Source organism: Macaca mulatta, chromosome 3, assembly GCF_049350105.2.
Source record: "Macaca mulatta isolate MMU2019108-1 chromosome 3, T2T-MMU8v2.0, whole genome shotgun sequence".
Taxonomy (NCBI): Eukaryota; Metazoa; Chordata; class Mammalia; order Primates; family Cercopithecidae; genus Macaca; species Macaca mulatta.
Window position 1 is genome coordinate 142,749,747 of NC_133408.1, and position 15,687 is coordinate 142,765,433.

Below are 15,687 nucleotides of genomic sequence, written 5' to 3' on the forward strand. Positions count from 1 at the left end.
AGGCAAGATCTTGCCTCACTGCAACCTCCGCCTCCTGGGTTCAAGTGATCTTCTGCCTCAGCCTCCCAAGTAGCTGGGATTACAGGTGCTCACCACCATGCCTAATTTTTTGTACCTTTAATAGAGACGGGGTTTCACCATGTTGGCCAGGCTGGTCTCAAACTCCTAGCTTCAGGTGATCTGCCTTCCTCGGTCTCCCAAAGTGTTGGGATTACAGGCATAAGCCACCATGCCTGGCCCCATACAATTTTAGAACATACATTAATATCATTCACTAAAATATAACCTGAAGATTAAACATTATTTTTATTTTGACAACGCTTCCCATGTAACTTAACATGTTAAATAATTCTGTTTACCTCTCTTTTGGATGCTTCAGGGGCCCTCTGTAGCATTCCAAAGTTAGAGGTCAGAAAAGACCATTTTAAAGCTGAATTTTGGGAAGCCTATTAAATACTGGGAAGCCTATTAAATATGTTAAAGTTGTAAAACACTTGATATTATGAACTAGAATTCCACGTCTAGTTGGCTAAGTCATTCATTTAGCCAAAATGATGACTCGAAAATTTTTTAAAAGGCAAAAACCTTTACTCATTGATAGAGGGAAGACTTAACTTTCCAAACAATCTGTCTTTTGTCTTTCTTTTTTTTTTTTTTTTTTTTTGGTAGCGTATTTAAAAGGCAAACAAAACAAAAATTTTTCATTATCTTCTAACATTACATGAAAATCTTGTTCAAAAGAGAAAGTCAAATTTCATTAGTGGACTTGCATTAGTGGACTATTAATGTCAACCCCAATTTTTAATAAAACCTCACAGACAAATCTATCCAATCTTAATCAGTTTGACCATAAGGTGAGACTTTCATAAACCTTTTATAACACTGTACCAATTTTTGTTAAAGAGCAGATTAGTGCTTTAAGAAAAACCTGTTGTGCTTTTATTTCAATATTCAATTTACAGAAAAACTGAACAATACACCTTTAAATTTAGTCAATATTTTCACACATAGAATTTCTTTTACAAAGTTAATTTTTACAAACCTTCCACAACTTGTTCAAACCTTTAGCTTTATTCTATTTAATTTAAAACAGTCTAAACTAGGTAACCCTCTAAACTAGGTAAAAATTTACATTCTCATGCATTCTTACAATCTCTTACCAAAAACACGTTTCATTCTCCTCACACACCTTGCACGTAAACCTAGTTTTTCAGTAGTCTCAGTTACATGTTATAATGGTAATTCTTAGCAACTTTCACTTTGGGTACATAAATTTTCTTTTATGAATCCTTTCATGACTTACATAGACCATCTACAATGTGCTTGGTCTTTCTGACTTGTCCTAAACATCCCTCTTTTTAAACAACCAGTCATTTTACCTTAGGACAAGAATTTACTATACAAGATCCTTCCTTACATAAAATCTCTTTTCTTTATAACCTTCTTTTCGTATCTAGGTGGCATGGCTAATTCCACATATCCCCAGGCCTTATTTAAAATTTAATGTCTCCAAAATAAATTGAGCAATTTTCAAGGGTCAAAGCAGTTTATGGCCTTAAAAATCTTAAGCAAATCTAATACCTGGCCTGCATAATTTAGACTAAATGTATTTATTTATCAATAATCTTTAGAGCTGTTTTTATTTCCCAAAGATGACTAAAATTACATGAACTAAAAGGCATTAAAGTTTTTATTTTTCTGTCAAAATATTTAAGCACTTTTTTTGTTTAAACCAATTAGAGTTCTTTTATACAAACACTACACACACAACACATATATAACTACACAGACAGACCAAAGAAGATTACTACAGTAGTTGTAATATTCTCCATTTGCCAGTTTTTAAGTTTCTTAATTAGATTACTGGCTTTAGGGTAGAGTTCTTGGAAGAACAGGGCCAAGAAAGGGTCTCTGGTGCCTCATGTTTTTCCCAAGGAGTCCCAGGCTCTGAGAGCTTGAATATCCACTTTTAATTAAGCTGACTTTTAACCACAGCACTCTTTAATAAAGTCCTTTTAAAATTTCTTATTACCCAACTTTACGCAGGCCAAAGAGCTGATATTTCTGGCTTTTAAACTTTACCCAAGGTAACCTCACAGGTGCTCTGAGAAAGGAAAATTCAAAACAGTTCGTGGAGGGGAAGAGAATCAAAAAATGGCAAAGGTCACCCAAATATCATTCAGAAAGGCTCATCCCCTAAGCTAGGGATTGAATTCTGAACCTGGGCCACCATTGTGAAAAGAGAAAGCATGGCCACGTGGCTATAAGATCAAGCTCCTAAACACGTAACTGACCAGTTTGCTGGGTCATCTTGAACAACAGGCTTATGAGGTTTTGGGCACACATTTTATCCTAAGGTACCCCTCTTTATGACAAAACAATACAGAAAGACACACAAAGCACATCAGATTCACTAGAGCTTAAGACAAGCCTCAGAATTCTTTTTTGTATGAATCAAAACTTTACATAGGAGATAACAGTGATTTTTACCATTCATTTAAACATTTTGCACAAAGAAAAAGAGGGAAAAAGCCAGAAATCTGACTGGTAAGAAATTCTTACCCTTTTACTGGCATGCTAGGCTTCTGGGCTCTCTTTCCCTTTCCCTGAGCAGCTCTAGTGACCCAGCTTGCCACACCATCGCCCTGGGGGCCAAGCTGCATCATAAAAGAAAATGATCTTTTTTCGTTTTGGCCAGAACAAAACACATATGATAAAACACAGACATTAGCCACTCTGTTTAGCACCCAATATCAAACTGGTTAGGCTTAAATTTGCCCTCCGATGGCCCCTGTCATCTTCAATCCAACCTCCAACTAGGAGTTTCAGCACATGGTCTCTGGGCAAGATGGCTGCCCTGAGTAACAGAAAAGATACGAAAGGAAAGGAAGAGAAAGAGAAGTATTGCCTGTGGCAAGATGGGGAAAGTGAAGAGCTCAGGGAGGCGAGAGCAAGACCCATTCATTGCAGTGACACTGAAAAGTTCAGGAGGCCACTTGTCAGTAGTGAAGGGATCTTTTCCAGCAATCCCATCAGCTCTCAAGATTCCCCTTTTGGAGAGGAAAAAGCTTCCCATGTCCCATGGTCCTGTACATGTCTAATACTGTCACCTATAGCAGTCAGCAAAAAGTATAAGACAGATTAATCAAAAGAGAATAGCAGTTAACATCCCATAGCGCCAAACTTGTTCTTAACTGAAAGAGACTTTACTGAGAGCCCTTATTTTTAAACATACTTAATTGCATTGTTGTACATTTGCAACATTCCACTGTAAGTTATCTTTAGTAAGATTTTGCCATTTCTGTAAGACTATGCTGCCTCCCAGGCCTAATGTAAGCTGGAAGGAACTTAGTTTTCCGGAAATTAAGGATCTCATTTTTACTTAAAATATTGGCTTGACTCTCAGGGTCTCTTGATTAACTGAGCCAATGATTTTTCCTACCTAAGCATGCAAGAAAAATGAAACAAAGGGGTAGAACATAAAAATCCCTGTGAATTTTCAAAAGTCAAGTTTTATAATCCTGCAATATTACTGCTTACTATCAGTTCCTTTCTGAACCAGTCAGGTGTAAGAGACCTCTAACTGGATCCAAGCCAATTAGTTCCCAGATCAAATCCATTCCTGGACCCAGCTCAGTTTCTGTCATGACTTCCAAACCCTGTTTGGATCAGAAATTGGCTCAAAGAAACTTGGAGAGCTAAAAACACAAATCTGTGGAGCTCTGAAATCCAAGAGAGAGCTTATCCACAAGCCCCAGCTGCTCTGAGAGATCAGTGAACACAAGTGGGTCCTGCAGGTACCTTGCTTGTTCAGTTCACTCAGCACTCCTGGGGGTTGCCAGAAGCTCTACTTCAGATCCCACTTCTGACACTATCTGATTAAAGAAAAACTTTAGCCAAATAAAATTTAATGGAGTTTAATTGAACAACGAAAAATTCACAAGTCAGGTAGTCCCCAGAATCACAGCAGATTCACAGAGACTCCAGCACAGCCACCTCGTGGAAGATTTATAGACCAAAAAGGAGAAATGATGTACAGAAATCGGAAGTAAGGTACAGAACAGCTAGATTGGTTACAGACTGATGTTTGCCTTGTTTGAACACAGTTTGAACACTCAGTGGTGTATGAATGGTTTAAGTATGGTTGCTGGGATTGGCCAAGTCTCAGCTATAGTTATAGGTACATACTCCTAGTTAGGTTTTCAATCTTGTCTACCTATTAAGCTAGGTTGCAGTTCTTCCACAAGAACTCAAATATAGAAGTACAGAGTCCTTCTCAGGACATATTTAGATCACTTTAACAAGCACATATAGGCAGTCCTCACTGTGCAGAACTGTGCAGTGTAAGACTGAAAAACCCTGCAATTAAGCAATCAGTAATTAATGGGAAAAATTATAGTTATTCATGACCTTTGAAGTTTTCTGTTAAAACATTAAAAATCATTTTACTGCCAGTTATAATGGTATGGAAAACTACATAGGAAAGGCATATGAAAAAAAAGTAAAACCAATATTCATTTAGTATACTATACATTTTCTTTAAGAGATGAGGTCTCACTATGTTGCCCAGGTTGGTTTCAAACTCCTGGCCTCAAGCAATTATCCTACCTCAGCCTCCTAAGTACATGGGGGTACAAGTGCATGCCACTGTGCCTGGCTTTAGAGTATATACTTTAAAATATCAAAAACATTGAGGATGAAAGTGTTTTGCTTCTTTGTAGAAAAAAACTTTTCATTTTTCTCTAAGGGTGGAGGAGAAATGAATTAATCTAGATCCAACCTAGGTTGAGCCCTCTAACAAGCAACCCTAGGACACCTGGAGATTCACATTTTCATGTCTAACCTTAACAAATATTTCCCTCATTGCTTTTGCAAAGTCCTATCTCATTTCTATTATTTCCAACTTATTACATGAAGTGGGCACCTTTTCTATGCCTTGGCAAACTGTCATAACTCTAAGTTTGGATCAGCTTTTAATATTTTAACTTCTGCATTTTCAACACCATGAAATAGATCTAACAATTCCCTTTTGTTTTTGTTTTTTTTTTTGAGACGGAGTTTCATTCTTGTCACCCAGGCTGGAGTGCAGTGGCACGATCTCAGCTCACTGCAACCTTTTCCTCCTGGGTTCAAGTGATTCTCCTGGCTCACCCTCCCGAGTAGCTGGGATTACAGGTGCCCGCCATCATGCCCAGCTAGTTTTTGTATTTTTGGTAGAGACAGGATTTCACCACGTTGGCCAGGCTGGTCTCGAGCTCCTGACCTCAGGTGATCCGCCTGCCTCAGCTTCCCAAAGTGGGATTACAGGCATGAACCAACACACCCAGCCAACAATTCCTTTTCTAATAAAACTTTAGGTTTGAAGTAGCTATGATGTCTCTTGACATTCTCTGCAGTTTTTGTTTGTTTGTTTTCTGAGATGGAGTATTGCTCTTGTCGCCCAGGCTGGAGCGCAGTGGTGCAATCTTGGCTCATTGCAACCTCCACCTCCTAGGTTCAAGTGATTCTCCTGCCTCAGCCTCCTGAGTAGCTGGGATTACAGGTGCCCACCACCATGCACAGCTAATTTTTGTACTTTTAGTAGACACGGCGTTTCGCCATGTTGGCCAGGCTGGTCTCAAACTCCTGACCTCAGGTGATCCACCCGCCTCGGCCTCCCAAAGTGCTGCAATTAGAGGTGTGAGCCACCACACCCGGCCAGAATTATCTGCAGTTTTTAAATGATTCCCTATGGGCTTCTAGCTGGACACTGGACACTGGACAGCTGGCCTGACTTTATATAAGGTCCTTGTCATAATACTGAAGATAGGGTTTACCACTCTAAATCAGTGGCTTTCAAAAACTAGTATATTTTAGCAATGGCTGTCAAGCTTTTTTCAAGCAAAATCATACTGAAACCAAAACTATTTTGGAGTACAGGGGTAGGCATACAGGACCCAGAATCCTGTCCCCTAGGCCTCTCCCTCAGCTCCTGAGGTTGTCCCCAAACAGTTCCAAAAACATAGTAATTTGCAGATATCTGCACTCCATAGTAGATTGAAAGTCTGTGGTTAATAAAGTGCAGTAAAAACACCCACACACCATGATGCAGATCAACTAGGATGGGACACATGGGATCTGCTCAATGTACTGGTGCCTCAGAATCATCTCAGCCCTCTAATTGTTTCTCTGTTGTTTCCAGTGTTACTCACCACCCATCCTTCTAAACAGATACCTCAAATTGTTTCTGACTCTCAGCCCCCACCTTGAACATGGCTTTGATTCCATTTTTCAACATCCAACTTCAATAGCAACTCCCAAGACCCACCTGGGCCTACCAAACTACAGCCCTGTAATCAAGAGGTATCACGCACGGGCCAAGCGCAGTGGCTCACACCTGTAATCCTAGCACTTTGGGAGGCTGAGGCAGGTGGATTGCCTGAGGTCAGGAGTTTGAGACCAGCCTGGGCAACATGGTGAAACCCTGTTTCTACTAAAATACAAAAAAATTATATTTTAGTGGCGAGGCAGCATGCATCTGTAATCCCAGCTACTCGGAAGGCTGAGACAGGAGAACCGCTTGAACCCGGGAGGCAGAGGTTGCAGTGAGCCGGGATCGCGCCATTGCACTCCAGCCCAGGCATTCAGAGCAAGACTCCGTCTGGGGGGAAAAAAAAAGAGGTATCACACATGGTTCCACACATATCTAATGTGTGCTAGTATTTCTCTCTTCACGTTCCTTTTGCTCTGTTAGCCTCCCTTAAATGAGCTTTGTTCTAAAGTCTTCATGTTCTGAATTACTTCCTTGCCCTCTTTACAAGATCAAAACCAGTTGCTGGCACTAGTTTTCAGTAACAATGAGATCTGGCTTTTAAGTTGAATGTCATTAATGTTTTGGTCATGTCGTCATGAGCATGATTCCCTATAACCTAATCTGAGAAGACAGACAGCAGAGAGAATGGGCGGTGGAATGGAACACAGAAGGAAGCAGATTAGAAAGGAAAGAAAACATCCTCTTGTAAAGCTTTCCATAATGCTATTTTTATCTTTATAAAGATGCATGGGAGAAGGAGAAAGAGGAAAGGGGGAAAACTTAATGGAAAGATTGTATCAGAAAGAGAAGGAACAAATGCCTTTGTAAATACTTTCTGGAAATTTGGGAAGGTTACTATGGGTGTGGTTTTGCATGCGTTTGTGTATGTGTGTGGCTATTCCTTCACTTTTCTCGGTGCCCCCAATACCAAAAACAGTCTGACCTCACACCTCCCATAAAATACATTTGGAAAATTCCATCAAAGTTTAAAATATATATTTGCATATTCTTGGTTAGTAATAATTACCAGCTGATCATCCAATTCAAAAAGTTGTTCCAGGTAAGTTTCAGACAATCTTCGAATGTTTGGTTTCATTGATGGAGCAATGCACATATCCCTTTAATAACATCATAAAACACAGTCAAAATTAATTTCATTAATTAGTTCCATAATTAAATCAGTGATTCTTGTAGGTGGAATGAAAGAGAGGAGAAAGAAAACACATTTCCCCTTAGGAGAAGCAGATCAGAATCACCTGGAGGACTTTTTCAAACTACTCTCACAAGATTTTGCTGTGTTCCCCAAAGGAGGATATGCCTCCCTTTCCTCATTCCCAACTTGAAATAAACTGGCCCTATGAACACGTTACTGATGAGAATACACGATATTTCTCAAGTTGAGAACCACTGGGCAAATTATTCAGGTTTGTGTCTTTGGAACTGAAAAGCCTGTGGAAGGATTCCTTAACAATCTTAAGATTGGAAGCATTCATTGGCAAGACCTTATTTTGTTACCGTACAATAAAAGTTTTCCTTCACAAAAAAAATGTCCCTATCACGAATCAAAACAATACTTACCAAAGAAGATTCTGAAGACCACTTTTGATTATAACCATGATCATTCCCTCTAAATATCTCAGTGGATCCTCAGGACATGTAACAAGTATACCACATAACAGTGCCTGGGGAAAAAAAGGGAAATGGCATCAACGTGTCTGAATTTTCATGTTTTTACTAAGCAGCAGATAACTTTTTATTGCTCAGTTTGTTTTGGGCTTTTTTGTTTTTTAATTATTTATTTCCATAGGTTTGTGGGGAACAGGTGGTATTTGGTTTCATGAGTAAGTTCTTCAGTGGTGATTTTTTTTTTGTGAGATTCTGGTGCACCTATCACCTGAGCAGTATACACTGAACCCAATTTGTAGTCTTTTATCCCTCAACCCCCTCCCACCCTTTCCCCTGAGTCCCCAAAGTCCATTGTATCATTCTATGTCTTTGCATCCTCATAGTTTAGCTCCCATTTATGAGTGAGAACATACAATGTTTGGTTTTCCATTCCTGAGTTACTTCACTTAGAATAATGGTCTCCAGTTCCATCCAGGTTCCATCCAGGTCCAATGTTTGGTTTTCCATTCCTGAGTTACTTCACTTAGAATAATAGTCTCCAGTTCCATCACAGGTTGCTGCGAATGCCATTAATTCATTCCTTTTTATGGCTGACTCGTATTGCATCATATATATATGATGTAATATATATCTCACTCTCACAATTTCTTTATCCAATCATTGATTGATGGGCATTTGGGCTGTTTTCATATTTTTGCAATTGTGAATTGTGCTGTTATAAACGTATGTGCAAGTATCTTTTTCGTATAATAACTTCTTTTCCTCTGGGTAGATACTCAGTCGTGGGATTGCTATCCCACTACTGATCAAATGGTAGTTCTACTTTTAGTTCTTTAAAGTTGTTTAAGGACTCTCTACACTGTTTTCCATAATGGTTGTACTAGTTTACTTTTTTTTTTTTTTCCGAGCAGAGTCTCACTGTTGTCGCCCAGGTTGGAGTGCGATGGGGTGATCTTGGTTCACTGCAACCTCTGCCTTCCAGGTTCAAGTGACTCTCCTGTCTCAGCCTGCTGAGGAGCTGGGATTACAGGCGCCCGCCACCACACCCGGCTGGCTATTTTTTCTATTTTTAGTAGAGACAGGGTTTCACCATGTTGGCCAAACTGGTCTTGAACTCCTGACCTCATGTGATTCGCTTGCCTCAGCCTCTGAAAGTGCTGGGATTACAGGCGTGATCCACCATGCCCAGCCCACTTTACATTTGCTTTTTTTCTTTTTTTCTTTTTTTTTTTTTTTGAGACGGAGTCTTGCTCTGTGCCCCAGGCTGGAGTGCAGTGGCGCGATCTCGGCTCACTGCAAGCTCCGCCCCCCGGGTTCATGCCATTCTCCTGCCTCAGCCTCCCAAGTAGCTGGGACTACAGGCGCCCGCCACCACGCCCGGCTAGTTTTTTGTACTTTTTTAGTAGAGACGGGGTTTCACCGTGTTAGCCAGGATGGTCTCCATCTCCTGACCTTGTGATCCATCCGCCTCGGCCTCCCAAAGTGCTGGGATTACAGGCTTGAGCCACCGCGCCCGGCCATACATTTTCACCAGCAGTGTAGAAGTGTTCCCTTTTCACTGCATTCACATCAACATCTGTTGGGTTTTTTTGTTTTGTTTTTTGATTATGGCCATTCTTGCAGGTGTAAGGTGGTATTACATTGTAGTTTTGATTTGCATTTCTCTGATCATTAGTGATGCTGAGCATTTTTTCATGTTTGCTGGCCATCTGTATATCTCCTTTTGAGAACTGTCTATTAATGTCCTTAGCCCACTTTTTGAAGGGATTGTTTGTTTTTTTCTTGCTAATTTGCTTGAGTTCCTTGCAGATTCTGGATATTGGTCCTTTGTTGGATGTACAGATTTTCACCTACTCTGTGGGTTGTCTGCTTACTCTAGCAGCAGCAAACTTTTTCTTATACAGTTAAAAAGTCAAATAATGTGACAGTTTTAAAGTAAATGTGTTTTTACATACCACTCTGTATTCAGTGTTAATATTCTGCTAAAGTAAAACAAAAATGCAGTTTATCTTGCCTCTGTCTAAAAATCCATCATAAACAACACAATAAAGTCACTGTACCATGAGGGTTTGCATTACGTGAGGAGTAAGTTCTTTACAGCCAATCTGAAGACATAACTATGATGCTTTACTTCAGGGGTTTCTAGCCTTTTAAAGTATGAGAAACTCATTGTGGTTTTTTGGGGGTTTGTTTTTTTGGACAAAAAGTTCCTTAGACCCAACCATAAAAGAGATTGAGAAAATCCACCATTAAAATGTGTGAATTTAAGAACTTTTTTTTTTTTTTTTTGAGACGGAGTTTGGTTCTGTCGCCCAGGCTGGAGTGCAGTGGCGCGATCTTGGCTCATTGCAAGCTCCGCCTCCCGGGTTCACGCCATTCTCCTGCCTCAGCCTGTTGAGTAGCTGGGACTACAGGCGCTGCCACCACGCCTGGTTAATTTTGTTTTTGTGTTTTTAGTAGAGACGGGGTTTCAACGTGTTAGACAGGATGGTCTTGATCTCCTGACCTCGTGATCCACCCACCTCGGCCTCCCAAAGTGCTGGGATTGCTGGCGTGAGCCACCGCGCCCGGCCAAGAACTCTTAAAAATACATTTGTATTTTATCATTCACAGCATCTACAGAGTATACACATTTGAAAAACTGTAGCTCAGTACACGTAGGTGGGAAACAATGGACTTGCTGGATCTAAGATACTGTTTAAAGCACATATATAGAACTCGTAAAGTTGCTGCTGTCTCATTTTCCTTACGAGGCCCCCCCAAAAGAAGAAACTTCTTGTTAAAAGTGTTGGCAAGATATACAGAATTACTGATGTTTTCTCCATTTGAGACAGATGAAAAGGTCTGCAGCACACTTCCCACAGAAACCACCTGGAATTCTTCATTTCCCTTCGTGGTTCACTGCTTTCTGATGGGGTCTAGTGTGCATGCTGCAGGTAGTCGGGATGCTTTGGACCCACTCCTGCTGTCTTTTTCTCTTGATCCTCTATTTCCAGAACAAAATAACTCCATCACTGGAGTTACACAGAGCAGTCCTTCCTACCTCCATAGGCCAAGTGTCAGCAGATCTAGGCCTGGGGTCTTGTCTTAGACTCTCAGCAATTCTCATAGTGTTCCTCCAAAACTAGAAAGGGTAATTTCTCCTAATTGGACCCTGCATAATAACAATCTCCCCCTTTGCAATAGCTCTATGCTCCTCTTCTTAGCATACAGCCTGCAAGCAGGAAGCTCAGCCCTTTAGAGAACGGCAGAATGGTAAGATTTAGATCCCTCTCCCTCTCCAGCTCTGCCTTCAAACCGAGCCCATACTAACTGCTTATAAGCGCTCAGTCACCTGCAGACTGACTTCCTTTTCCCCCAAACCAAGAGACAGTTACACAGGAGATTAGTGGTCTCACCACAGTTGCAACCTGAATTTGAACAGTCATCTATTACCTAAAGAGCCAGCAAGAGTGAGTCCTACAGGGACCTAACAAAAAGTGCTGAAGCCTTATATTACCTGGAGGCCAATCAGACTTCCCACAGCTCCCTCAATATCCTTGGTGAAAAGCCCATCTGCTCTCTAGCACTTCTATGCCTGGGTCTCCAGACTACTGAGTTTTTGTACTCCCCACTCTACATTATTTTCTCCATCTTATTCTGGCACCCTGAAGACATCTATATCAGAATCACCTGGAGAATGAATTTGTCTCTGAGAATAGGGCCTAGAAACCTGCATTTTACTAAGCTCCCCAGGTGATTCCTATGCATACTGATGTCTGAGAATAAGTACCTAAATGAAGTTCAGCTTTATGGTACATTTTTAAGAAAGTTGAGATCTGGTTAATGTATGTCAGAAATTGATTATATATATATTTCCAAGCTCCACTTACAATAAACTACTTTTCCTGAAAAGCTATCCTGCAGAAGTCAGGTTGACAGGATAAGTCTCTGAAATGCTAATAAAGGCATATGGAACTAGCAGAGTTGAAATGCACACTTTTCACATAAGAAATCTCACTGTTGGCCAGGTATGGTGGTTCATGCCTATAATCCCACCACTTTATGAGACCGAGGTGGGAGGTTTTCTTGAAGACAGGAGTTCAGGACTACCCTGGGCAATACAGTGAGACCCCATCTCTAAAAAATACAAAAATCGTTTTAAAAATTAGCTGAGTATGGTGGCGTGCACCTGTAGCCCTAGCTACTTGGGAGGCTGAGGTGGGAGGATTGCTTGAGCCCAGGAGTTCAAGGCTGCAGTGAGTTATTATCACAACACTGTACTGCAGCCTGGGTGACAGAGAAAGACCCTGTCTCAAAATATAATAATAAAGAAATCTCACTGTTTGTCTTTTTCCCTTGGACAAAATAGCATAACATGATATTTTATGTATTGAGTGAACAGTGCATAGCTACATGCCAATAAGACAGCACAGTTAATGAATCAATAGCTCTTTCCCTGCCCAATGAATATAAAAATCACAAAACCATTAACTTAGTCTTTATTGTAAGCAGAGGCAAAATAAGCAAACATTCCCACAAGATTAATGTTTGACTCTTGAAAACATTAATCATATTATTAATAATATTCTCAGTAAAAACTTGCACAATCAAGGACAAAAAAGTACATGAATTAATTATTGGATTGACTCTCTCAAGCTTGTAAATTCACAAAGCAATTACGTAATCCTCACTTTCTTTGGTTCTACTTCCCTAAACTCAGTTCCCAATATTTCTCATCTATTCTGAAGGATGTTCTGGGTCCTGAGGACAAACGTGGGTTTATCCAGGACTGTTGCTTCCACTCCTTTCCCCTACTACCTATCTTTCAAAGAGCAAGAAAATGCAAAGAGTGGAATCCAGTTGGTTTAAATCTGGGATGTGCAATCTTCTACCATTCAATCGTTGACAAATTACATCTCTGTTTTTGTTTCCTTAAAAAAGTGGGATAATAAAGGTTCATATGCCATAGGGCTATCACGAAAATTAAAAACTGCTTTGAATAGTGTCCGGCACAAAATAGGCACTCAACAGATAATGATAGCAAGCTATTATATATGTATATACACACACATACATACATATACACACACATACATATATGTGTGTGTGTGTGTGTGTGTATTTTTTTTTTTTTTTTTTTTTTTTTTTTTGAGACAAGGTCTTGCTTTGTAACCCAGGCTGGAGTGCAGTGGCACAATCAACCCAGTGTAACCTCAAGCTCTTGAGCTCAGGCAATTCTCCCACCTCAGCCTCCCAAGAGGTAGGACTACAGGCATGTGCCACCAAACTCACTTAATTCTTTTGTTGAAATGGAGTCTCAATCTGTTGCCCAGGCTAGTCCTGAACTCCTGGGCTTAAGTGATCCTCCTTCCTCTCAGTCTCCCAAAGTGCTGGGATTACAGGCATGAGCCACTGTGCCCGGTCCATCACTATTTTTAACCATTCCACTGCTAATTATCATCTTCATTAGAGGAAAACACTTAGATATAGAGAAAAGAAATTGAAAATATTCCCTTATACTACTCAAAGTCCAGTGTGACGACTCAGAGAGAAAGAGAGAGACTGACTCTGACTTAAACCACACCTAATGGAAGATGTTAGCACAAAAGCATTTAGTGGAAAATGGCTAGGAGAAAACTCTATAGACCAACAGTTCAAATATAAATAGCAAGATAGTAACTATTATCACCCTGGGTGGACACACAAAAACAAATGTAAGACACTTAAGAGAGCAAGTCTTGTTTAGCTTTTCAGATACTCAGATAAACATAGTGAAATATGCTGAGGGCTGAAATAGTAATATTGTAATATAAAAAATAATTACTCCAAAAGTGCAGAGATAAAAGTGATTATCAAATTCTTGGGGAGCCCTCAGCAGGTGAAGAAACAGAAAAGGATGTTCTGGTACCCCAATCTCTGAAACATATCTAAAGCAGTATCTCACAAATGATCGCCATCCCCGTGTGGGATGGAGATGGAGGTAGCACGCTGTTGTTTTGGGAGATACCTTACTTTGTATTTATGGAAGTTATAAGTTCCTTCCACTTCCCTATCCCCTACCCCAACCTCTGAAACATATCTAAAGCAGTATCTCACAAATGATCGCCATCCCCGTGTGAGATGGAGATGGAGGTAGCACGCTGTTGTTTTGGGAGATACCTTACTTTGTATTTACGGAAGTTATAAGTTCCTTCCACTTCCCTATCCCCTACCCCAACCTCTGAAACATATCTAAAGCAGTATCTCACAAATGATCGCCATCCCCGTGTGAGATGGAGATGGAGGTAGCATGCTGTTGTTTTGAGAGATATCTTAATTTGTATTTACGGAAGTTAGTAAGTTACAACTTTGAAAATAAAGGGGCTTTTATGTCTTTTTAACATTGAAATAGATGGTGTCAAAATTTTATTTTAGAAACTCTATAAATGAATATTCTGGAAGATTACTCAAAGAGGCCAACTGGCTTCAATGTTCAGATGAGACCCCAGAAAGAGGAAGATGCCCCTCGGGACCAGACTTGAAGGCTTTTGTTGTTTTTTCCTTTTTTTTTTTTTTTTTTTTTTTGTTAGACTTGAAGGTTTTTAAAGCAGACTGGACGGGACAGGTGAAGAGCAGCAGGCTCTATGAGGTGAGAGTGAGACAAAGGACTCTGATACCTGCCAGACTGGGTCTGTCCCAGTGGGGAAGCAGTCCCAGCCGTCTCATCCCCTCTAAGAAAATTGTAAATGGAAAAATAATAAATCATACCCTTTGTTTAGTGTCCTGTGGATTTATCTCAGGAACTACATATGTAAACTGCCTGGCTGGGCTGAGGGAATTTAGCCAAGATAACTGTCCTCTGGAGAAGCCACAACCTTCCTGCCCAAGGTCCAGCAAAATGAGTTAGTGTATCCAGCTCCTGCTCTCCTAAATGGGCAGGGCAGTCCCTTGCTCAATAATCAGCAATTCCTGATTCTTGCATCTCTGACAAATACGTGCAGCAATTAGTCTCAAAAAAAATACCTGCCCGGCATGGTGGCTCACGCCTGTAATCCCAGCACTTGGGAGGCCGAGACAGGCAGATTACGAGGTCAGGAGATCGAGACCATCTTGGCTAACACGGTGAAACCCTATCTCTACTAAAAATACAAAAAACTAGCCAGGCGTGGTGGCGGGCGCCTGTAGTCCCAGCTACTCGGGAGGCTGAGGCAGGAGAATGGCAGGAACCCAGGAGGTGGAGCTTGCAGTGAGCAGAGATCACACCACTGCACTCTAGCCTGGGCGACAGAGCCAGACTCTGTCTCAAAAAAAAAAAAACCTGATTGGCAGCTTAATCTTGAAAGAAACATAAAACATAAAAACTTCTCACAAAATCATCATTACAAAAAAAAAAAAACAAACTTTGCTTTAAAAATCATGATTTGTAGATTAAGTACCCCCTCTGCTGAACAGATCTGGTTTTGCAAACTCTTTACATCTTCCCTATACTAAGCTGAAATTGGAGCTCACCATTTGAAAAGTGCTTTCTTCCTCTCAGATACAAACACTAGGTATATCTGCTTAATATTTTTGTACACCATAATATCTAGCTCATCTTTGGTCCCTGTGGGGCAGTCCTTGTTTGTCTGTAAACAATGTACTGACTTCTACCTAGTAGAAAACTGAGGGAGAAACTAGGATTTCTACGTTATCTCTGGATGACCCACTGTCTGAAGGTCTACCAGTAAGGCTTTATTATGCGAGCTCCTATCTTAATAATCTCTTTGAAAACACAAATGCCTTTGGGAAGGAGTATATCCAAAAATAGA

At 40.5% G+C, this 15,687-nt stretch overlaps 1 protein-coding gene across 1 annotated transcript in view; it reads right to left on the bottom strand.

Moving 5' to 3' along the window:
- The window catches only part of FBXL13 (F-box and leucine rich repeat protein 13), a 272,579-nt gene that overhangs the window by 244,116 nt on the left and 12,776 nt on the right, over nucleotides 1-15,687 (bottom strand). The window contains exons 2-3 of the mRNA XM_015134552.3: nucleotides 7,871-7,974; nucleotides 7,320-7,410 (exon numbers count right to left, since the gene is read on the bottom strand). Coding sequence (XP_014990038.3) covers nucleotides 7,320-7,410; nucleotides 7,871-7,974 — 195 coding nt within the window. The remainder of the gene's footprint in view (nucleotides 1-7,319; nucleotides 7,411-7,870; nucleotides 7,975-15,687) is intronic.